This window comes from Macaca fascicularis, chromosome 4 (genome assembly GCF_037993035.2).
Source record: "Macaca fascicularis isolate 582-1 chromosome 4, T2T-MFA8v1.1".
In the NCBI taxonomy this organism is placed as follows: Eukaryota; Metazoa; Chordata; class Mammalia; order Primates; family Cercopithecidae; genus Macaca; species Macaca fascicularis.
In genome coordinates this window covers 137,946,747-137,971,201 of record NC_088378.1, presented here as the reverse complement: position 1 = coordinate 137,971,201, position 24,455 = coordinate 137,946,747, and the positions used below count along the sequence as shown (strand labels likewise).

Below are 24,455 nucleotides of genomic sequence, written 5' to 3'. Positions count from 1 at the left end.
AGGGCTCTGTTTTGTCATTAGCAAATATTTAGTTTTAGGCTGACTCCCTTTTGTTACCCAACATGCTCTGACTCAACTCTCCCACCTTGGGCACACAGCATGCAAATAAATCACATCATTGCCTTGGCCAAACATAATTTGGGAAGTTAACCTGCTTAGAAACCCATAGAGTATGTCCTAAAATTAAACAAAAGTTTTTTTTTTTAATTATCCGGTCCATTCTTTCTTTTTATTAGTGTGGATTTTGGAGTGTGAATAGTAATTATCCATGAGAATAAAAAATTACTTAATTGTGCATTGTATGAGATTCAAATAAAAGGACCAGTTACTTCTCAGGTCTGGTGCCTGCCTTGCAGATACATGCAAATATTTTATTGGCCACCATTTCCACCTGAGTTCCCTGAAGGATTGTAGGAAATCAGTGAACTGTTCTTGTGGTATACGCTAGTCGCTCATAAATTGGAACTATCATACAGTGTGATCAGAATAAACAAATGGAAAGGGTAATAAGGCACACCAATAATCACTGGTGACCTCAGCAATTTTATTAACAAATGTATTTCCCTAATTGGGTAACATATCTCAGTGCTTGACTCAAGGGCATTGTAATAGGTTTCCGTACTGCAGAAGAAGGAATTAATTAGAACTGTTTGTTCTTATTCCATATTTACACTTGTCCACCAGTCTTGTAAACATTGCCCCTGGTTTCCTCAGTCCTCCAGGTTCTTCTGACTCCCCAACCCACCCCCAAAATAAATAAATAGAAAGCAGAGAGTAGAGCTGGACATCAGTGGTCCCTTCCTATGTGCGTTCACCCCCACTGCAAGCCGCGTCTCATGGTCAGAATGTGGCAGAATGGGGAACTCCAAAGTCTGCTAAGAGATTCCTCATTTTAAGAGATTTTGGGGGAAAAAAAAAAGGAAAAAAAGTCTGTAAAGGGACCCTCCTTTCCACAGGCAAAAATGGAGAATCTGGGGCCTTGCTTTGCCAGAGCTCATGCCCGGGCTTGGCTCTGTCCACTTGGAAGCTGGGTGCAGAGCAGGTAAGATGGGCAGATCTGTTCTGCTTCATCCTGTCTCACCTAAAACTCTGCTTAGGAAGGTAAGAGGCATTCATGAGCTCTGCCTGCCCTTGGAGCAGGCAGCCCGTACAAAGAGAAAAACCATGAACTCATGAACTCACTCTTCAAGGCTGCTTCAAGTCAAGTTTTCTGCCTCACAGCTGGCGCGGACTGCAGCATGGCAACGAGTAAACATTTTTAGATGCAAATATTCCAGAATGTCACAGCAATGGTGGCCTCTAACTTGGGCTGCCCCCTCCATTGTACTCCAGAAGGTGCCACTTTTTCCTGGCTATCCGTTCTCCAATGAGCAGCATTAGAGCATGATGCCAGGGGATGTGGAATCACCTCCAGAGCTGATTTGTTCAGCAGCTGTTAACATAGTCTGCCGTATATAGAGATGGTTTTTGACGGTAGATAGGACTATTATGAAGATATCTAAGGGGTGTCTGGACTACCCTAGCAACCAACAGGTCCCTTTTTGAGATCTATAGCCCAGAAAAATCCAGAGAAGCCCAGGAAGTTTCATTCTCCCTCTTGGATATCCTGCAGGATCCTAATGAGGTTTTCCAGGCCAAAAATATAGCCAGGGTCTGGTCCATCGTAGGTGGTGTGCTCATTCCAGGAGCCCTTGTACGTGGTATGAGCAAAGTCAATCATGCGGACGTCAACCTTGGTGAGACCACTGGGAGAGCTGCCATGGGCTGCCTGGGGAGCCTCCTGAGGATGTGGGCTGCCTGGGGCTCTTTCTGGCGGTTCCTGCCCATCATAGATGATGAGGAGAGAGCTGGAGTAGAAGCGGTATGAACTCTGGCTCCTAATGACGGAGAGGAGGGCCCGGAGCTGCTGCAGGATGGGCTCCAGGAGCTCCCTCCGGAGGTGGCTTCCATTATGTAGGAACTGATAGAGGGCTTGTCTGAACCCCTCCACTGAGAGTTTTCTTCCGTAGTACTTGTCTTTGCAGAGAAAGTACTTCTTGTGTGTTTGATAAACCTTATATTAAAAAGAAGAAAGAAAATGTGAAGATTGGAAATTTAAACAAATCGCATCTGGTATGGTTGCAGCATCACAAGCTAGGATAACATATGAACAGATTTTTAGGAGATGTAGGGCAAGAGTGACTGAAATGAGCAGAAGATGATCTTCTGTCAAGTGCCAGGGTAGCTTTTACATTTTAAAATGCTTTCTGTGCAAGTCTTTAGTAGTAATCCAAGGTCTAAAGATCCTTCACCCTACAGAGGTGACCCTCCACCCACGAGGAAAACGTTTGGATCTTCTTTCTTGTGAATTTCCAATGTCAACCTCCAAATCGTGATTTAAGCCTTGGCTTCTGGCCCTCTTCAATTCAAATATTAGCAAACCCAAGCTAGAAAGCTTTAATAGGAATCTGAAATCACAGCCAATGGCCTTGGAAAGCCAACTAGATTAAAATTTCCTCAACGAAGTTTATAAAGTCCTTTCTCTGCAGATTCCAAGGCAACAATAATGCCTCTTGAGGTAGAGTGGGGTGAATTGTTTGAAGATAAAAAGATAGGCTAGGTCAGGTGTGGACAGAGTTTCCAGGCAGCCAGTGCAGTTGAGGGGAGCCTGGTAGAGGAGGGAGGTTCATGGCAGCTCTATGGGGCTGGTGGCTCCTCTCCTTGGCACCATCTCTCCTCCCCTCCCCTATTGTGTCTTGGCCACCAGAAGGGAGCAGATGGAAGAGAGATGCTGATGGGGGACAGTGGCAGCCACCCCCGTTTAATTCAGATGGCACAGGCAGCAGCCGAGGTTGAACCAAGGCCAGCAGTGGGCATGGTCAGAAGGGGGGGTTGGCACCCCTCTGCCTGGCACACCTAGAAGGGGCAGCCTGTGCCTGGCCAAGACAGTTTCTCACGTCATTCCTGCCCTCAGATTACATGATATGTTTATAGAAAACCAGTGTTGAAAAAAATCAGAAAGATATGATAGACTTGGTGTTGCCTTTGGAGGGCTGCAGATTGGCTGCTAAATTAGCCGTCATAAATACATGACAGGCATCACTTTCTAAGTAAATCAGATCAATTTCAGAAGATTTGAGGTCCAGAGAGAGATTCCATTTACACCACAAATCACACTCCATTCTCTTGAGGACTGCATTCCCGGCTTTCCAAAGGACATCTGTGCAACAAATTTATAGACTCAACTTCCAGCTTCAAGGGGTGGCAGTTTCAATTAAGGAAAGCTATAACGTTTACCGTCAAATCGGTGTCTGGTTTTGCTTTGAGTAGACAGACTATAAGAGGGAGCAAGTAGAGGAAGTTTATTTTCTCCTGTTCTCCCGCAGGCCCTGCCATAAGCCACATCAGAGCCCAAAAAAGGAGGCGTGGAGTCTGAGTTACAGAAAATAACCATTCCTTTGCAGGGTTAGCAGGTTATGACCTTCCCACTTTATTAACCAGAACTGGTAACAAAAAGCAGCAGAAAAGGTGGATTAAGAAGGGGAAATGGCTAATAGAAATTCAAAGAGCTGTCTGCCATACAGCATCTAAGAAGGAGAGAATTCAGCTTTATCATTCAAGAGAAGGAGGACTCAGGAAGCCACGGGTTGCACCAAGAAGCCCTTTCTCTTAGTTCTTCCCCCAGCCCAGCCTCACACACTGCCATCAAAGGTCCGCTTGCACCATGAGCAGGAGCCACATGGTCACTGTGGAAAGTTTCAGCTGCCAAAGATTGTGAGACCACGTTCAAATGTGATGGTTTTTGACATCACTATTCTGAAGGGTACTCTTGAAAAGATCCAGTGTGGGCTGAAGTGGTGGCTCATGCCTGTAATCCCAGCACTTTGGGAGGCAGAGGCGGGCGGATCACAAGGTCAGGAGATCGAGACCATCCTGGCTAACATGGTGAAACCCGGTCTCTACTAAAATTACAAAAAATTAGCCGGGCGTGGTGGCGGGCACCTGTAGTCCCAGCTACTCGGGAGGCTGAGGCAGGAGAATGGCGTGAACCCGGAAGGCGTAGGTTGCAGTGAGCCGGATCACACCACTGCACTCCAGCCTGGGTGACAGAGCAAGACTGTCTCAAAAAAAAAAAAGAAAAAGAAAAAAAGAAAGAAAAAGAAATGACCAAGTGTGTCATAGACCAGGGTATGCATTTCCTCATTGGAAGACTGGCTCCTGGCCTCCTCTGTGGCTCCTCCAAAGTGAAGGGCTCTGCAGGGGGCAGTGGCATCTGGATAGGAGACATCCCTACCCCACCGTGGTCGTGCTGGGATGTTCCCCCGCAGCGGCGGGCCCCATGCAACCTACCTGCATGCCGCAGATGCGCACACCCAGGCAGGCTGAGGTGCTCTGCGCACACTTCCTCATGTGGCGGGCCTTCTTCTCCTCGGACGCGTCATCGCCATGCTGCCGGGTCCCCATCTTCAGATCCAGGACGCAGGGATGCGTGTACTGTGACACTACATTTTCCAGCAACAAGAACCCTAGTCACACCACGTTAAGGAAGGCTCTGAGGACTTCAGAGCAACTGTTCCGCCACAGGCCGTTTGCATGCCTCAGAAGCTGCCTGGAAATTCCCTATTCCAGGCACCATTCTTCACTCCCATTGCCTTCCTTACAGACAAGCTCATCCTTGCTATTAAGAATTCAAAGTATTAGCTTTGCAGGCTGCTTTAATAAGTCCATTTATTTAGGGGGAGTTTATGAGTATGTGAGCTTTTTTTCCTTTTCCATTTTGCTCTGAGGTTGAAATTTAAATGCAAGCGTGAAATCCCTGGCAGGCCATGCCCAATTTACATTTTACGGCAGAAAATCATAAGGCTAAAACCTCCAGTCCTGCTGAATGGACCAATACCTTTTGGGAGAAGTGGGTTGATGTTAGCTTTGGAGATGAGTTGCAGGAATATTAATTTCAGTGGAGTAATTATCCTGCAAAAGCTTCTTAGGGATTATGATTGCAGATGTGTCTTGGTAAATACTATGAAACCAGCCACCCATTTGCAGGAAGGAGCACAGCAGTGGTAACGAAGGGGCATTTCAAACCTAAATTTTCTCCCTGAAAAAGTAGGGGAGGGGCTCTTACCTCATCCCATAGTCCACCCCATGGACACTCCCCTAAGGGAGGAGCCACACTTCCCTCTCACTGTGTGGGCCCCATGGGAAGACACCTGCAGGTAGAATTTGGAGGGATGGAAGGGAGGTTGGGGCTGGGGACTCATCCAGCTCTCTGAGCCCCCTGCTGCCCTCACCCAATATGGCATTCATCATTCCTGTCTGACCACAGACACTCCCATCCTAACCTGTCTTTACTGCCAAGTGGCAAAGACACAGCCAGGGCCCCCCGAGGGCACTGCGCTCAGTGTAATTCCATCTGCCTTCCCCATACTGTCTAGTTGTTCTTTTGGAGGCAGCTGATTTCTTCTAGGACCTGGGTTTGAGGGCTTGTGCCTTCCAGCTGTCCCTCACATCTGTCTCTCCCTGCCCACCCTTCGCTGGCCCCGTGTTTGTGTGTGTTTCCTCTACTCACCTCTGCCCCTCTGTGTCTCTCTATCCCCCCGCCCTTGGGACTGCACGTGAGGGGGATGGCAAGGATACGATGCCGCTTGTTCTCTGGGTACTCGGAGCACAGGCGGGTCAGGTGGGCCTGGTGGCAGTGCAGGCCCCATGGGTTGAAGCTCTTCCTCTCCACCTGGTTCCCATTAGTGTCTTCCACCAGCGAGGAGGCTGGAGCGTTGAGGTGGGTCTCGGACCTCAGGAGAGCCTTGGCCGGACTGCGGCGGAGGGGAGCACAGGACAGTCAGAGCAGAGGTCTGAGAGCGCTGCTGCCTGGGGCTGACTGGGCTCTTTGAGATGGGCTCTGACAGGGTGGTCCCAGCTGCTCTCCAGGGTGGCCCTCATCAGGCTGAGGCACCCTCCCTGCCCAACTCAGGTCCTGGGGCCAGATTTCACCACACTGCAGCCCTCAAGTGGCTTCTCCAAACCCTGGAGAACTTACTAGGACATGTTGCCCCCTCAGAGGACTGAGGTGATTTGAACTCACTTGCAAGTGACCTGGATTATTAATGGTCTTACTATTGAGGCGACACACTAAGGGGGCAGTGGCCCTAACCGGAATCACAAGCCTGGGGTTGGACTCTGATAATCCAGCAGGCAGGCCGTCACCTCCCTGAGACCTCAGAAGGGCACGGAGTGGGGTGGGGGCTGCGGGGAGTGCGGACAGTGGCAGGTCCTTTCCTCCTGCCCTCTGGGCATCTTGGAGTGGCCATCTGTGAAATGGAGATAATGCACCTGTTTCCTGACTCCAAGCCCAGAGGCTTAATGAGATCTGTGGCACTCCTTGGGAAGGGAGGCATTTTCATTGTATTAGCTCCCTTTTGTTTCCCATAAATGTTTTAAAAAGCCCCGGGGAGCCTTTTCACCTGAGAAAGGTCAGCTGACATTGTCAAAGCTTTTGGTAGGGATCTCAGGCACCTGAGCCTCCTGCATCTCCAGGGACCCTCTGAGCACGACATTGACCTCCCTTCTGGCCCCTTCCAACTGCTAGAGAAAGAGATGATTTCTGAGAGCTATTAGCCACACTTTTCCTCTACATACACTATTCTAGGGTTTCTGTTCTGTACATTTCCTCCCCAGAGACACTTCATGGTCTCAGTGAAACAGGTATTTAATTAAACAAATATGTACCGGATACCTACTCAGTAGAGAACTCTGCCTGTGCTTCAACTTCTGAGATAAAATGCATCACAATCCTCCCTTCTAGGAGTGGCATAAAGAAAATCCATTCCTTTCTTTGGTCACATTGGTTATTCTAGACAGAGCATTCATCTGAATTTCTCATTTTCTCAGCACCAGCCCTAATGGGGAGTGGTTGGCCTTGGGCACAGGTGGGAACAGTGCCGGTCCCTGCCGAGGGACAGGGTTTCTGTCATCCTGCCCAGTGGCCTCACCTCTCCTTGGGTGAGCATGCCAGCTGGGCGTGCGGCCACTGGGCAAGGGCGCAGGCGCTGCCACTGCTGCCGGTGGTCTGCTGGAGCGTCTGCCAGATGGCCATTGCCGCCGACTCTGTGGAGACCTTGAAGGGCTCCCGGCTCTCCTTCACTGGGTTGGCAACCAAGCTGAGATGGCCTGTGCTGTCTTTCCAGAGGTGCACTGTGATGGTGCCTGCAAACACACAGGGAAGGGGAGGGGAGGAGCCAGGTGAGAGGGCCACCATGCGGATATGCAGGAGCGATGACAGGTTGGGAATTTAGCTTAATGGTCCAGGTCCACCTCCCCCATTCCCCAGCTCCTCTCTCAAGGAAGAGCTCTGGGACTGGCCTGGTTTTGCCTGGTTTCGCCTGGTTTCGCTGTCCCAGAATGAGCCCCAGAGCTTGGAGAAAGTAGCCTTGGGCTGATCTTGACACATCCTCTGCTTTATCGCACTTCCCTGCCCCTTTGCGCTTTAAACAAAGTCAACTCTGCACATTTTGTCCTCGTATTCCAGTTCCTCTGTGCACAGTCGTACCTCCCAGTCACGCCACAGCCAAGCCAGCTCTGCCTGACCTGGGGGCATTGGAGCTGGTCCTCTGCGAAGCGGCCTCCCACCTCAGAGTGCCAGTGAGGGAAGCTGGGCCCATCCTATCCCTCCTCTGTGCCCTCTGCCTCCTGAGGTATCTTTACAGATACATCTCCCTCCCATGTATCTTTATCGGACCTGCTTCTTCCAGGAAACCTTCCTCTCACAGCCTTCCAGGGCTCGGGGCTCCCCGTCGCCCCTTCACTCGCCCTCCCCCCGTCTGTCTGCCCTTGAGCTGATGGCCGGCCATTTCCTCTGGTTAGACGTATCTGCACATGAAGATTATTGGTGGAACATGGTTCTTTGATGAAACAAGCCTTTTGAGGTTTCCCCAACTGTGTAACCTCCTACCATCGGTGTTGGTCATTGAGGCACAAAAAAACACTGGTTGTGAAAGTGAAGAGTGTCTGAAATACCTTTACCCTACACGCTAAGGGGCATCCTCCTGGGCATTGGCCAGGCTTGGGTAATTAGCTGTGGCAGGCACATTAGCAGCTCTGCGGCCACCCTTTAGTGTCCTCCCTCTGGTGGTGACAGAGCCCAGGCCTTCCTCCGTGGAGTTTGGCTTCCGGTGGTGCCTGGCCTCGCCAGAGTCTTGGTAGTAGCCAAGGAGATGGCCACCCTTGTGGTTTTGGGAGAAGCAGAGGTGAGAATACGTGTCCTCTCTCCTGCAGCTGATGCGCTCATCCTCTCTGCGCCTGCCATCACCAGCACACTCCGCACCCCTCTGTCCTGCTATATGCTGAAGGAGTGACCTGATGGAGTATACCAGTGGCTCCCTTGCCCTCCAGTTTCCCAGTGGATTTGCCAGTGGGGGGCACTGGCAGGAGATGGGAGGGTGGGAGGAGAAAGGTTGGGTGTTTATTCCACTGGTTCCCACCCCTCTTCACTGTGTTCATACCCTGCTGTGTTTCTCTGTGGCCCTCCTGGCCTGGGGTGGTGACAGCTTTCCAGTGTTGATGGTCTCTGGGTCCCCCCAGTCCCTGGTTGTTCCCCTGAATCCTGCATATATTTCTGCAAACAGTTCCTTTTTTTTTTTTTTTTTTTTTGAGACGGAGTCTTGCTCTATCACCCATGCTAGAGTGCGGTGGCGCGATCTCGGCTCACTGCAACCTCCGTCTCCTGGGTTCACACCATTCTCCTGCCTCAGCCTCCTGAGTTGCTGGGATTACAGTTACCAGCCACCACGCCTGGCTAATTTTTGTATTTTTAGTGGAGGTGGGGTTTCACCATCTTGGCTAGGCTGGCCTCGAACTCCTGACTTTGTGATCCACCCGCCCTGGCCTCCCAAAGTGCTGGGATTACAGATGTGAGCTACTGCACCCTGCCAAACGGTTCCTTTTTAAGGTTTTCTTCATTTAACCTCGTTTGAGTGTGCCTTTTGTTTTCTGCCAGGCCCTGACCAAGAGAGGGTAGGCTGCATGTTTGTATGTCCTCCAAGGTATTTATTTCTCCCCCCAGCCACGTGGTCACCTTCTCAGAGTAAGTGGCAATTTCTGCTGAGCCAGCCGTGAAGGCAGCTGATCTCCCAGCTTGCATCGCTGCCGGGCCCTCCTGGGCTGGTCAGCGTGGACACTCATTTTCAGGGCTGCTCTATAATTCAGCAAGTCGCTTTCCAGAGCTGCCTGTGCCTAGCTCAGCGGTCTCCCTGGGCCAGTCCTGTCATCTCAGATTCCCAGTGCCCTAATTTTGCAGCCCGAGAGTGACATTCAGTCCTCTCCATCTCCTAAAAGGTGCTGCCTTTCCTCACCCCATCCCAGGCTCCTGTGTCCTGTGAAGTTGTCATGATGATAACCATAATGCTGTCCCCGAACCTGGCATTTTACCATTCACCTGCCATTAGCGTTCACCCCTAGGCCAAGCCCACTGTCGCTGTCCTGCTTATGAGACAGGGGCTGATGGCAGGTTGAGGAAGGAATCACAGATCGTCACAGCCATCCTGTCTTCCACCTGCTGGGTGGCATGTTACTGCTTTTCCCTTGCTACTGCTAAGTCACAGTACGCCTGGAAGAGTGTTGACGGTGGGCGCCGAGGCTCAGAGAGATGGGATAACCTGCCCAAGGGCACACAGCCGGTGTGGGATGGATCTCTGGGAGGGCCATGCCAGACGTGGGGATGGAGGAAGGGACAGGCTGTTCCGGAGGGTCTGGTGTTGTCACGCTATGTTTACCCTGAGTTTGCATTAGGGACACTCCTGCTGTGTCCCCTGTCATGTTTGTTCTGGTCATTCTGTTCCATAGGAGAGAACAGAGAGGCTGTGATTCCTCCCTGAGGGGAGGGTCATCAGCACTGAGAGCTGGGAGCCCAGGCCAAACCAATGCCTGTCCCGAGCCTATCCTTCCAGGTGTGAGAAGAGGGGAGAGCTGCCAGCCTTGTGCAGGTCCTGGGGAGCCCCGAGGCCTCCCAGCTGCCTGGGGAGCCTGGTGTGCCGGTCCTGTGCAGAGCCCTTTTGGGTCTTGGAAAATTCACGCTGCCCTCCAGCACTCCCCTGGCCTTGCCACATGTGAGGCTACGGTGACAGGTCTGCCAGAAACCATAGTCTTGGGAGCCCCAGGCCCAGGAGGCCTTCCTGGAGGGACAGGAAGCGTGACCTTCACCCGCTTCTCCAGGCTCCAGCCCTTGTCTGATCTCATCAGTTCTGAGTGTCTGAGTAAATGGAGGAGAGCAGAGGTGCAAATAACCCAAAACCAATAAAATCCAAAAGTCATTTCCATTTCTCATATTGTCAGAGTTACACAGCCAGGCTCTGCATCTCTGCCTCTCTGTCTTTCTGCGTGCCTCCGACGGGCTGTGTCTGTCTCCAGCTCTTGTCTGTCTTTCCCTCTCACCCCCCTCTGTGGCTCAGCGCAGCCCTTCCCTCTGAAGTCGGGGACCCCAAGCAGATAACCCCCTTACAAACAGTCTCCAGTTGCCTGCCCTGGGCAGGAGGGCCTGCCCAGCCCTCCCCATGCATCTCAACCCGAGACCATGCCAGCTGGACAGATGAGAGAGCTTACTGCCACAACTGGCATGCCCAGAGCATCTCAGCAATTTTGGTTTGGCCTAGTAGCTTCCTGAGCCTCCGTGAATATTCTATCATGTATTTATTTTTAAGTTTATGAGAGCATTTACTTGCTGCCGTCTGTAATATGAATCGGGTCAACCGGGTCAACTGTTAACCAACTGGACCTACGAGTACATCCTCATTGCCCAGTGCTGACCGGCAGCCTGGGAGGAGAGGGGGTCAGCCCCAGGGCACCGTCACGCCTGCAGAGCCCAGCAGAGGTCCCGGGCGAGCTCTGACCCAAGAGACTGCCCTCTGGAGTGGCGTCCCTGCCCATCGTCCTCCCTGATGCCATCATGGTGCAGGGTGGTGAGAAGAGAGAACACGCACTCTGTGGCATGTGGTGGCCACTTCAGAAATGGCCCCTCTCAGTGAGGGCTGTTCCTATAGCGGAGGAAAGGGAGACCCTTGTGGCAGCCTTATGGGGATTCAGGTGCCCCTGACCTGAGGCCCTCGCTGAATGACCCTGGGCAAGTCACTCCCCCGCCTTCCTTGGGCTAGATGACCCCTGAGCACTGACACCCGAGTTCACTCCTTTAGTAACAGTGTAGCTGAGTGGAGCAGGCCCATGTGGCCAAGAGCCCACAGTTAGGAGCCAGACCTCAGAGCAGAGGAGGGGGTGAGGACAACCTCCTGAAGGCCAGGCCAACCTCTCTGCCTCTCCCACTTAGCCTGTGGCTGCCCGGCATCCATCTCAGCCCCAGAGCTGTGTGGAGCAAGCGTGAAATGGTGCTGGCAGGAGGCCGCCCCACACACGATCCTGCCACCCCTCTGCTGGGCTAAGTTTAGTTCTGAAGGAACAGACATTAATTCCAGTGGGTGCTCTGACAAGATGGGAAGTGACCCCACAACCAGCCAGGCAACACCAGCCTGCGGGCTGGGAAGACCTCAGGGAGAGGGAGGCCCACACAGGTGGCCCACGGACCATCTTCCCCTGTCTCTCCGTGTGTGACGCTGATCGGTCTTGTCTTAGACTCTCAGGAGTGGCAGGCTGGCTGAAGTCCAGGCATGTGTGAAACAGTGCTTGGAAGCAATGCTCAAGGCTCCAGGCCCTGGTCTCCCTACCGGCATTAGGTCTGGACCATGCTAAATAGGAATTCCTGGCTGGGCACAGTGGCTCACACCTGTAATCCCAACACTTTGGAAGGCTGAGGTGGGTGGATCACCTGAGGTTGGGAGTTTGAGACCAGCCTGACCAACATGGAGAAACCCCGTAAATTAGCTGGGTGTGGTGGCGGGTGCCTGTAATCCCAGCTACTCCGAAGGCTGGGGCAAGAGAATTGCTTGAACCTGGGAGGCGGAGGTTGCAATGAGCCGAGATCGCGCCATTGCACTCCAGCCTGGGCAACAAGACCGAAACTATTTAAAAAAAAAAAAGAGAGAGAATTCCTGACCCTCACCCCAAGACCCAGGGATTCTGATTCACATGTCTGGCATGGGGCGTGGGGACCTGTGCACCTTTGTGCACATACACACTGGATTCTGGTGAAGTTGGTTTCCCAGGCCAGATTGCACTTGAGAAACACCAGGCCCCATCCTTCCCAGTTATCTTGATCATTGAAATGCAAATGTGTTTTTCATTGACTTATTTGGATATTATTGTCACCTTCACCATCAACAGTTTGACGAGGGCAGCAGCTTGCAGTCATGGGGTCTACAGTCCTCTAAAGAGGTTATTTCTCTGAGCAGTCACCTCACTGCTGGGGCCGGCTACCTGGCAGAGTGTGGCTGAGCCCTGTAAGCCTCACTTTCAGAAGGCTGGGTGTGGACAAATCACCCTGTCCTGGGGAGCCTGACCCCTGCCTGGAGGCAGCACCCTCCCCACCCACTTTCTTTCCCCAGAACCCACCTTGTGCTCAGATCCATGCTGCCCCATGCAGAAGTTTCCCAGCTACACACAAGCAGCAACCTGTATCCCTGGCTTTGCCTCTTCCTGGGTGAGGGCGGCAGTTCTGGCTTCCCAAGCAAGCCACATCCCAGCATCCCTAAGCCCTGTCCCAGGCCTGCCATCCTCCTTGGCTTTCAGAGGGAGGTTAAGGAGGCCCCACTTTGCCCTGTGTTTACAGCCAGCATCAGATGGCTGGCTATGGCACCCGGAAGGCACAGACCAGAATGCCCCCTTGGAGACCAGGTGGGACATGGGTGTTGTTTTATTTTCTCCATCCCTTGAAGCCTGGTGGCTTGAGCTAATTTATAAGGAAGCCAAACGGCATTACACTCTAGACCTGGAGGCTTGAAGAGTGCAGAGAAACTAGGACAGCGAAGGCCAGCCCCACTGGGAGAGGGGTGCGTCTCCATGGCAACCCTTATACACACCCACGGCACAGGAGGATGCAGTGGGTGCATTGGATGAGCTGGCCTCCATGTGGCGGCACCCAGACGTGGCCTGGCTGCCCAGGCACTCACCTTTGTACTGTGGGGTGAATTGCTTCATGGCCAGCGGCAGGGATTCATAGAACCTCTGCTCCCGGGAGATGAGGGGCTTGCACACTGTATGCTCGTCATACTTCATCACGCTCATGTGCCCCCCAACCTGGTGCAGGAAGGGCTCCAGCTGCACGCCTGCCCTCATGTCCCCGGCGTCTGCGCTGTTTTGCACAACCATGGTGACACACGGTGGTGGTGGTGGGGTCCCTGCACAGTTTGCTAGAGGAAGGTGTGAAGTAGAACGGGCAGCTCCCAACAGCACACGGGCTGTCAGCGGTCCTCAACTTTCTCCTTCTTGGCCTTTACTGCTGTCATAGCATAGTTGTCCTCCTGTCTGTGGGTTCTCAGCGGGGCCTCTGGAAAGCAGGGGAGGAAGGTGGAAGTTAGATGAGGGAGGTGGTGGCTGGGGCAGGGCAGTGCTTAGAAGAGCCCACACAGCCTCGACCCCAGAACAGGTTCCTCACTGGTACCTTAAACAAGACTGTGAATATCCATCAATTACTTCTGGAATAATCTGTCATGAGAAACCGGTTACAGTGGTTGCCTCCATGGAGCAGGGATGAGAAGGAGACTTTATTTATTTATCTAAGAGGAGGTCTTGCTCTGTCGCCCAGGCTGGAATGCAGTGGCATGATCTTGGCTCACTGCAGCCTTGACCTCCTGGGCTCAAGTGATCCTCCCTCCTCAGCCTCCAAGTAGCTGGGACTACAGGTGTGTGCCAGCATGCCCAACTAATTTTATACTTTTTGTAGAAATGGAGTCTCACCATGTTGCCCAGGCTGGTCTCAAACTCCTGAGCTCAAGTGATCCACCCACTTTGGCCTCCCAAGTGCTAGGATTACGGGCATGAGCCACTGGGCCCAGCCAGAGACTTTAAATAATGTTTTGTACGTTTTGAATTTAAATATTAAAACATTAAAAAAATTCAAGCAACATGCTAAGCTTCTAGGGTGCAGAGACAGTATCTTAACTTCACCTGTCATGTTGCCTGCCTTCATCTGGGAACACTCATCCCAGGCCCAACAAGAAGCAAGCTGAACCACTGCTACTGGGGCTCTCACTGTCTTGCAGGGGATTACGGGTACAGGAGTGCTTGCTTGCTTGCTTTATTTATTTATTTAGAGACAGAATCTCATTCTGTCACCCAGGCTGGAGTGCAGTGGTGTGATCTCAGCTCACTGCAACTTTTGCCTCCCGGGTTCAAGCGATTCTCCTGCCTCAGCCTCCCGAGCAGCTGGGATTACAGGCGACCACCACCACATCCGGCTAATTTTTGTATTTTTTAGTAGAGACAGGGTTTCACCATGTTGGCCAGGCTGGTCTCGAACTCCTGACCTCAGGTGATCCGCCCTCCTCGGCCTCCCAAAGTGCTGGGATCACAGGTGTGAGCCATCACACCTGGCCAGGAGTGCTTTATTTTTGTACAGCATGGGTGTGCATCATTGATTTACATCGTGGCACCGTGACATAATTGCTGTGGGACCTCGGACAAGTTACTGAACCTTTCTGGGCCTCAGTTTCTCCTTCTGCCTCTGTAGAACAGGATAATAATGATACCCACCTCATGGAGTTAGGGACATAGTTGAGATAAGGCCCATGGAAAGGACAGCCCAGTACCCAGAGCAAAGCATTCAATATATGTGATCATTATTTCTAGCATTATTGCCATGCTGGTCCTATTTTCCTCACAGCTCTGGGTTGTAGGACAGGCAGGCCACTTTGCAAATGAGGACAGTGAGGCCTACAGTACCATGCGCAGGGTTGCGGCTGGCCAAGAGAGTGGGAAGTAAAGCCGGGGCCTGCTCTTCTCTAGGCCCGGCCCCCTCCTCCTCCTCCCCCTCCTCTTACCCTCCCTGAGGGTGGGCCTATGGGTCTCAGGCAAAAGCTGGCGCTCTGGGTTGGAAACACAGCCCCTAAAGACGTCCTGACTTTGTCTCAGGAGAGTGCCAAGGAGACACTGCAAGGGGAGGCTTTTCCAGCCCTGTTCGTCCTGTCCTGAGAGCACATTCCCACAGCAGTGCCCGTCGCCACCAAGTTATTAATACTCTCTCCCTCTGCTGGACTCCCGGTCATGGATGCCACCAGGCTGGGCAGTGCTGGGCAAGATTAACCCTCTAATTGACCTTCAGTCCAGGCCACAGGCACAGCCGGCTGGATTCATGCACAGCAGTGCCCATCAATTTGTCCAGGCCTCTGGCTCAGAGAGGCTCCTGCCAGCCGCCTGGACTTCTACCTCACTCGGGCATTGAAAACCTCAACACAGCCTGTTCATTCCCTAACACTGGGCCTCTTCCACTGGCTACTGCCCTACAGGCCAAAAGTGCCGCTATAGGAGGGAGAAGGAGTGTGGCTTCAGGCTGGTATGTAGGATGAGGGGTGAGGCTTCTGTGACTGGCTGTGTGGCTGGAGTGACTGGGAGAACTGGGGCTGCTGGGGTGGGAGGATGGAGGTCTGATGGTGAAGGGGCTGGGCCTGAGACTCCAGCCTAGGCATTCTTCAGCTCTGCTCTAGTGTGGCGCAGAGGTGAGCCCCATCGGGAAGCTGTTTCAGGACCTGAGAAAAGAAGCTGGTGATAGGTATCTGGACACAGAGGAAAATTGGCCCACAAAAAAGCTGATAACTTCAGTTTGCTAACCCTTTGGTTATGGGAAGGATATGCCAGTTGCCTGTAAACCCAGTCCTACTTGCAATTTGGAGAAGGCAAGAAGGAGTAGAGCAGAGAAGCTAAGGCAGCCTGATGCCTCCCCTCTCGCTGGGCTTGCTGGCATGTCGGCCTTTGCCAGCTGACCTGTCCCCAGGCAGAGGTACTTCTGGTGACTACAGGGACAGGTAGTCTGTAAAGTTCATTTATAGCCACTCCTGGAAGGAGCAAGGCTCCCGCCCCACACACTTGTATCCCCAGGGCTGGCCCCTCACTAGCCAGGCCTGGCCTCAGCGGATACCAGCCCAGCTCCACAGCCTCTTCCCAGCCACATCACACCTGGTCCTCCTGCTGCTGCACTGGGAAGTCCACGCCCCTTGTCTTCCCCGGCTCACCTCCCCAAAGAGCTCTAAGGACATGGACGTCACCGTGGCAAGCTGTGGCAAGGAAATAATGGCAATAAATGTTTACATGCATATGGCGCTTGCCGTGGCCACATTCTAGTGCTTTGTGTAGAGTAACCCATTTAAGCCTTACAACCCATAGTAACCCTGTGAGGCAATTCGTGTTACCAGCCCCGTTTTACTGATGAGGAAACAGGCACAGAGAGGTTAAGTAGCTTCCCTATCTGCACCTGGCTAATATGGGAAGAGCAGGGATTTGAACCCAGGCATGGTAGCCCCAGAGTGTGCTCCCCGGCCACACTGCAGAGGGCTGAGGGTTGTTGTTTATATACTTCAAACTTCAGGAAATTGAGCCACAAGGAGGCCGGGACTTGGCCAAAGTCACCTGTAAGTCACTGGTGGTGCTGGGACAGGTTTTCCTGTCTCCCAGGCCTGGTCTACCCCCTGGCCTGTCTCCCATCCCACTTGATGACATTCAGTTCATGTGCTAGGAGTGGGTGGGCTGGAGAGGGGAGCACATCTCTCTCCCACCTCTGCAGAAACCACCAGAAGGGATCAGGCGGGAGCCCACCTAGAGCAGGGGTTGGTATCGACCTTCCCACAGCCTCCTGGCTGGGGGTGTCACTGAGACCCGAGAGGCGCTGTCATTCCCAGCAGGGAACTGGTTCCTGCTGCAATCTTCCCCTCTGATCTCAGACGTTCTCAGGAGTCCTGGCTGTACCTCCTCAGAGAGCGCAGTGTGAGCAGGGAAGACCCCTGGGCCTTCCGCACAGCCTGTGGCACAGCAGTGCAAACTCCCCTGCCCTGGACCTGGACGGATTGGCAGCGATTGTCTACCAGGTAGCCAGCCTGTGAAAAAAAAAAACCTGGACTTGGTGGCTGGGGAAACTGAGGCCCTTTCTCTTGAGGGCCAGCCTAGGATGTAGATTAGGTGACATCTGCAGGGCCTCCTGCTCCTGAGCTGTGTGGTCTGCAATTCTGACACAGGTTGGTGGGAAGGGGCAGAAGGAGACAGGAGGAGCAGTGGCATCTGCCCCTGGAGCTTCAGCTGGGGCTGGGCAGGGTCGGTTTCACCGCTGCTCGGGAAGGCAGTCTGTGGCCTCCCCTTGGCACTGATGCTGACCTCAGATTCCCAAGGAAGACTAGGGTTCTTTATCTGTTTCTGCCTTTGTGTGTGGCCTCCAGCTCTGTGGGATTGAGCTGGGGGAGGCTCCTGTTTTTCCCATTCCTCACGGGCAAGTCCCAATTAAATCATTCAAGTTGGCAGGACCTTTCTCACCTCAGACCTTCCTTTTGCCACATGCAGGCACTTCTGCCACAGCGCCCTGGGCCTGTTCTGTTTCCTAAGAGCCTTGGGCAAGGGTCAGAAGCCCAGGGTCTACTCCAGGCACCCCTGGAGCTTGCTGAGGCCTGAGATGAACCAGGGAAGCACTCTGAGGCTTGGCTTGTGGCCCTCTGCCACAGCCTTGTCGTGATGCTCTGATGACAAAGCGCAGACACTCCTTCGTGGAGTCTTTCTTCCAAGCATTGCCACCACGCGGGGTCTGTCACTGCCTGGGTTATTCTCAGGACTAACTCCCATGAGTCAGCTTGGGTGCTGGATGGCAGGTGAGGCGCCTGCTGCCAAATATCCTTGGCTCTCTTTAGTGCTTTGAAGGGAGACAGTTGTCCTTCTCTCCAGCCCACATCTCCTCCCACATCCCTGCAGCTCAGACCCCTTGCCCAGCATCCTTCCCTAGGGCTCCTTGGGGGGGCATAGGGAGAGTAAGAATGAGGCAGGCAAGAGGGTGAGATGCCCCTAGCCAGAAGAGCTCAACTTAAAGGTTGCCCATCCCCCTGCCACCACCAGGAAGTGGACAGATGGCCCCAGGTCTCTGTGTCCTCCTGCCCTGTCATTGCATCATGTCCTGAATGAAGTAACGCTGGGCCTCACTCCAGGAGACTCAAGGGCTAATTTCTGCTGATGGGGCACAGCCACCAAACTGGTTGTTAAATGAGGCCCTGGGCTGTCTTTGCCAGTACAGACCCTGCTCCGCAGCCCCACGGGGCCTGAGTGACAGCCAGCCTGTGCTAGCCCGTGAGACACTCCCCAGTCTGAAAAGAGGGTCACTGATAGCAGGGCCGTGAGTGGGTTTGGCTTCCAGAGTGGAGACAGATGACAATACCAGTGATTCTAAGACCCCAAGACCTCGCTGATGCCAGACACAATGACAGATGCCACCCATCAACCTGAGGTGGAGAAGGGCATCATAACTTGTCACAACCCGTCGGCACAGTTTTATTTCCGGAGAGTCTTTGTATGTTGTAAGCACTTTCCACATGCTAAATCTGAGTTCATTAACATTACAGAAGATGCATCTCTTTTAGGACTCACACTCCCATTTTAGGGAAGGTGGCAGACGAAACCACAAATCAAACTTGTAGGGGTTCAAAATAGGAATAGATTAGTCATGGACTATATCTTTTCAAAGCCTGTTGGCTTCTTATATCCGAAAACAGACTGGCTGACTGTGGCCATTGTCAGGGCTGTTCACAACATTCTGTTTTTCCCTGTGGGAACATGGTATGATTGCAGCTTTGAAGGTAAGCGTGGCCCACGTGATTTGCTTTCTCCAGCATCATGTGGATGGGTGCCATGTGTTACTTCTGGGCGGGAACTTCAAGAGATATTCCCCCTATTCTCTTTCCCTGGCCATGGTGATCTTGGAAGCACATGCTGAGGTGTGGCCTCTGTCAGCAGGGTCCCTAAGTGACTGTACATACTGGATATATAGCATTATGGAAATAAATCTTCACTCTGTGAAGTCACTGAGATTTGGGGGTAGCTTGTTATGCAGCAGGACCTAGTTCATCCTGCCTGATGCACTGACTCACAGCCAGGCACCCAGTGTGGAGCTCTTAAGTTGAAAACAACTTCACTTCACCTGGCGCAGTGGTTCACGCCTGTAATCCCAGTGCTATGGGAGGCCAAGGCAGGTGAATCACTTGAAGCCAGGAGTTCGAGACTAGCCTAGCCAACGTGGTGAAACCCTGTCTCTACTAAAAATATTTTTAAAAGTAGCCAGTGCACGTAGCCAGTAGCACGTGCCTGTAATCCCAGCTACTCGGGAGGCTGAGGCAGGGGAATTGCTTGAATCCAGGAGGTAGAGGTTGCTGTGAGCCAAGATCATGCCATTGCACTCCAGCCTGGGCAACAGAGCGAGACTCCATCTCAAAAAAAAAAAAAAAAAGAAAGAAAGGAAAAGAAAGCAACTTCACTTGAGTCAGCTACTCAAATTGTTCCTTGCACAAACATATCCTATGTCATTGCCACTCCTAAGGGTCAATTCTGGACCCCTGGCTTTACAGTCACACCTCTGTTTCTCCAGATGAGAATTTTCAGATGGCGACACTGAGGGTCTGAATGGTTGCAGAATTTTCCTGGGGTCCACAGCTAGCAGGCACTAGTCCTGGGACTCGGCCGTGACGAGTCTTTCTCATTCTAAAGTCGATGCCCATTCTGACCATGTGCAGTCCCCTTGGATGGGGAGTGGCTGCTGAGTTGCTCTGGCTGTCTCTGAGAGTCTCAGAGACCCAACTCAGGCTCTTAGGGCCAGGGTGATGTCTGGGGCCCTCTTTATGCCGTTTGTCTCAGTAACCTGTGTCAGGATAGGGAGACTTTCAGAAGCTGCACCTGGTTGGGCAGCAAGAGCGCACACCGAGGGGCATCCTGCTGCTGGTGGCAGTGCCTAACGAAGTGCTTAGCAGTGTGGATTCTTAGGGCCCTGGGTGAGGGCTGTCACCCGGGGGCCCACCAAGACCTTACCCAAATCCTCACCACCACAGTCTGCAGAGTAGGAAAGTAATCCCCTAGAGGCACGATAATTCTCAAATGTATGTAAATGTGTTGGTAATTAACAAAATACAAATTCATTTAAAGGCATTATTGAATTCCTGGTAGTTTTTGTCATCATCTCTTTTTCTCAATCAACAGATCCTAAGAGTGTAATGAGGATTGCATAGGGACTGGTAGGGAAAAAACTATGTTGACAAATGGGTCCTAGAGAAGAGGTTAGGAGAGGTATTGCTCCTGGCTGAGATCAGGGTGGTTTGAGGGGTCTGAGAAGGAGTCCAGGAGGAGGGGAGATGTTGGCTCAGCCTTGGGGAGCTTGGGGGAGGGCCTGCTTCGGGGAGCGTGTGTACAAGGAGCAATAGGGAAGGTCAAGGACAGGGTGGGAGGCGATGGCTGGAGGGGAGGGTTGTGTGGAGGAGGAGGATGCGGGAGTGCTGGGCTGGCCTTGCCAGTGCTGCAGCACCAGGGCGCCTGCAGAGGCAGCCGGCAATGGAGGGGGACGGAGAGTGAGCCTAGCCTGGCCAACCAGAGGAGATGTTGGCCTGGGCCCTAGCTCAGTGCAGGGAGGTGGTCTCCTGAGATCATCAGGGTGCTGAAGCCTTTGGGACCACGTCCCGATAAATCTTAGCCATGTGGTGGAGAGAGGGCTTTCTGGGTAGAAGATAATTAAGAAACAGCTTGTAGCAAAAGAAAACTATAATATAAAATGTGGCAGGCGGCAAAGCAGTATGGTTTATGGCCTGCCCTCTCACCTCTGAAGCTCTAACTTACATTTCACAGGCCTCTCGGAGCCAGAGGTTTGGTACAAGTACCATTCAATGTCTTCGCGATGCCCAAGGGAGCATTTTTTAATCTATTAGAGATGAGAGGACCCAAAAACCATTTAAAACCGCTTAGGTTGTAATGGGCAGGAGAAATTTGGAGTTTCTCACATGGCTGAGGGGTCGTGCATCATTTGGGGCCATCCAGGTTGGAAGGTACAAGCTTATTTTCCAGGGGGAAAAATGGAGTTTTAAAATCCATTCTAAAAATGACTCAAGGGCTGTAGGATGGTGCGCCCTCCGTCCGTGTGGCTCCCCGGCTCGGTGGGATCAATACCTGGTGCTGGGGGACTTCACACATCACTTTCCCAGCCATGGCTGAAATATGTGGCTTAGGAGAGCATCTGTTTCCCGGGGAAGGCTTGATTTCTAGAATCACAGAACAATACTTCATATTCCTCAGTCATAGAAACTTATTTCGGGGCTGATTTTATCCTTTGAGAGGGGTTTTTCTTCTTTTTTCTTAACATTTAAAATCTCACAATGTTTCTCCAGCTTGAGGACCAAATACGATTTTAATACAGCGATTATTAGTTTAGAAGCCCTTCAGCCACTGACAAATGTACTTAGCAGCACCAACAATGTTCTGATCTTGCTGTCAAGGTGGGAGAAATATGGGGGAAAGATGACTCATGAAGTCGAGTGCCACTGGAAGGGCTGCTCTGGGAAGGCAGAGGCTGCGAGGGCTTCTCCCTCTTGGTCCCCTAATAGATCCTGACCCCTGGACACGCAGCTCCTCAGCCATGGTTAGCAACTGCTCTGACAGCCCCTCCCAGGCATGCTTTTCTCCTCTGGACTTTGCCTCTTGAAGCTGCACCCAGGATCTTGGATGTTGCCAAACACCCAGACCTGCCTACACATTTCCCAGCCTCCAACACCCTGCCCCACACCTGCCGCCTTCCTCTAAGTAATATGACCAGCCACCACCTGTCTTGTGCAAGAGGCCTGTGAGCCACAGACGCAAGGTGTTGCCAGCGGTTAGCATGGCGGTTTTATGGTTGCAAGATGGAACAGCTCTTTAAGGTCAAAACACAATAATGGGACGGAGTGTGTGTGCGTGTGTGTGTTTGCATGTTTGTGTGAGTGCGTGTGAATGCTTGTGCGTGTTTGGGAGTGTGTGGCTGAGGGAGAATGCAGGCAAGGTCTTTCCCCAGCAGAGGGCAGCGGCACACACGCTGAGGCTCCAAATGCCTGAGAGGGATTAACAGAAAACTAAAGCCAGCACCCACCTCCTCGCCCAGCGACTGGGGGACACATTCTTGGAACTGCCCTAGGTTTGCCTGGCTTTGCCCAGACCTGTCCCAGAGAGCCCCAACGGCAGCTGAAGTTCTGCCTCCACCAGGCAGGGGGTTTTTGAAAAGCTCAGAAGCCATCATTGAGATGGATTCTCCCCATAACGTTCTATAACAACATCTCCTCTTGCCCTCCCCTTCCGCTGCTTAACCAGGGTCAGGGGCTGAGGGGGAGGGGGTGGGAATGGGCTGGGGGCGGTGGGACACTTGAGAGCCCATCTGGGCAGAGCAGGACAGGATCTCCAGCAATCTCCACCCCATTTGTCCATCCCACCCAGGCTGTGGCACCCTAGTGGGTGGGTGAGCCCTCTCAGCTGCCAGCTGGGCCTCCCAGCCCTGGATGAGTTGCAGTAACTAGTATTGAGGTAACTCATTGCAACTGCAGCCCGCGGGCAAGCACGCCCCTCCTGCTCCCGCTCCCACCCCTCACCTCCCCAGCCAGTGCGCAGGCTTCCTTCCCTGAAGGACCTGATGCTCATAAAGTTTATTGCTGTTCCCTGTGGCTGCTGGTGAATAAGATAGCAACCATCAGGGTTTCTGCCTGGGAAGGATTTATTCAGTGCTCTGTGGAGGGCAGGAGAAAGCAGGAGATGCTGCTGTCCAGGGGGTGGGCTTGGCCTGGCCTGTGACCCCCAGAAGCAGCAGGGCGAAGACGGGAAGGGCCCCAGAGGCCACAGGAGCACTGAGGGGCAGGGATGCAGGGAAGTGGCCCAGGAGGGGACAGGAGACCTGGTTCTGCCTCAGGCTCCCTGTGCCTGCCTCTCTGGGCCTCAGCTTCCCTATCTGTACTGAGAGCTGTCTGACTCTGCCATGTTCTTACCCTCCTTTGGGACACCCCCCACCCCTTCGATTTAGCAAGGCAAAGTGGTGGGGAAAAATCACCCATGGTGGGTGGTCGGGAGGTTGGCAGAGGCTCTTCCTAATTGAAAGAGATTTAAGAGACCTGCTGACCCAGTGCCTTTTGACTGGATCCTCTTCTAACAAAACACTAACAGACATTTGGGGCCAGCTGGGGAAAGGAGACCGCGGACAGGACGCAGACACTCATGGGTAGTTGCTCATTTGTGAGTGGACAGTGGGTTATGTGAGGACGTACTGAGGGACTCTGTGACGGGGGAGAGGCATGCTGTGATGTCAGAACACTCTAGCTGTAGCGTATTTGATGAAACAAATACGACAAAACTCGGGCCACTGCTGAAATCAGGCGCAGGATGTACAGGTGTTCATGAGATCATTCCCTCTATTTTTTTCTGTATGCTTGAAGTTTTTCGTAATAAAAGGATAAAAAATAAATGGGTAGCTTTTAAAAAGTGTAGAAGCCTGAGTCCCTCCCCATGGGATCAGAATTTCTGGGGAAGAGGCCTGGCATGGGGGGTTTAAGGCCCCCAGGGACCCCAAGGCCCCCAAGGCAAGCTCAGTTCTCAGGTTCACTAGGGTGCCTAGAAGAGTCATGGGTGGGGGCCAAGACTCCACCACTGCCCAGGGCATCAGGGACCACCGCTTAGTGGAGACATGCCTCCGACCCCCATGACCCCCATCCCATGGTCTACCACCACCCTGCCCCAGGCCCCAGGCAGCTGCTGTAGACGTTGACGTCATCCAACCTTGTGCCAGCCTCCTGCCCCCTCCCGTGGAAAGCTGGGGCTGCTGGGCTAGGACATGCCGTTCCTGGGCCCAGGAGATGCTGCTGCCCACGTTTCTTGGACACCTGCCTCTGTTAAGGGTTAACGCAGCCCCCTGTACTTGCCCCTCCCCCCAGCTTCCTCTGCAGTCCCAGTCCACCCTGAAGTGAGAGGACTCCAGGCACCCCTGGAAGGGGAGGGGTGGAATTCCCCTGGGAGAAGGGAGAGGGATGAAAGAGGAGCAGATGCCAGAATTCCTATACGCACTGAACTGTCCCAACACTCTACCCCACCCCCGCCACCCACAGATGGACAGACCTCCACGAAGACGCTGGCACCTCCGTGGGGCAGACTCCTGACCAGCCTGGAATGGAGATGAGACCCCAGGGTATAGACAGGCCCTGTGGACACAAGACCCTCTCTCCCCTCAGTCAGGCCCCGTCAAAGGCTCAGCAAGGCTGGCCCTGCCCGTCCCTGCCCACAAGGCGGCACTCACCAGAGCTTCCTCTGAGATGGTAGGGAGTGTGTGGAAGGCAGGGCCCAGGAATCTTGTCTCTCAGTGCCCACCATGTACAGGCATCAGGCAACAGCCCATCCCAGCGTGGAGCATTCACTGTCCACCAGAGCCCTGGTGCGCGAGGTCTGTCCGGGAGGGCCGGGCTGACGTGACCTGGGGAGGGAAGGGTCACCTGACCCTCTGGGGAAGGGCTGGTGGGGACTGGCATGTCCAGCTGTCAGCTGGGTGTTCTGCTGCTCTGGGGCAGGGCCAGAGGGGCTGGAAGGGAGGGGACAAAGAA

At 53.1% G+C, this 24,455-nt stretch overlaps 1 protein-coding gene across 2 annotated transcripts; it reads right to left on the bottom strand.

Moving 5' to 3' along the window:
* Window positions 1–497: 497 nt before the first annotated feature.
* On the bottom strand, window positions 498–24,302 carry IP6K3 (inositol hexakisphosphate kinase 3). Of its 2 annotated transcripts, none has more exons than XM_074038363.1 (6): window positions 24,155–24,302; window positions 13,026–13,402; window positions 6,717–7,182; window positions 5,617–5,792; window positions 4,330–4,505; window positions 498–2,053 (listed from the first exon to the last, which is right to left on the bottom strand). In XM_074038363.1, the coding sequence occupies exons 3-6, from the start codon at window positions 6,788–6,790 to the stop codon at window positions 1,586–1,588; spliced, it is 894 nt and encodes a 297-aa protein (XP_073894464.1). In that variant the 5' UTR covers window positions 6,791–7,182; window positions 13,026–13,402; window positions 24,155–24,302; the 3' UTR covers window positions 498–1,585. The 2 variants fall into 2 exon arrangements, with proteins under 2 accessions (XP_073894464.1, XP_005553338.2); XM_005553281.5 differs by having other exon boundaries at window positions 6,969–7,182.
* Window positions 24,303–24,455: the final 153 nt, after the last annotated feature.

What these genes read in the sequence shown, in the direction of transcription:
- IP6K3 (XM_005553281.5), bottom strand. Translation starts at nt 13,224, where the DNA reads ATGGTTGTGCAAAACAGCGCAGACGCCGGGGACATGAGGGCAGGCGTG. An exon ending in ATTCACCCCACAGTACAAAG is followed by an intron (nt 7,183 to 13,025) that starts GTGAGTGCCTGG and finishes GTGTGTTTGCAG; the next exon opens with GCACCATCACAGTGCACCTC. An exon ending in CCCAGAGAACAAGCGGCATC is followed by an intron (nt 4,506 to 5,616) that starts GTATCCTTGCCA and finishes TGGTGTGACTAG; the next exon opens with GGTTCTTGTTGCTGGAAAAT.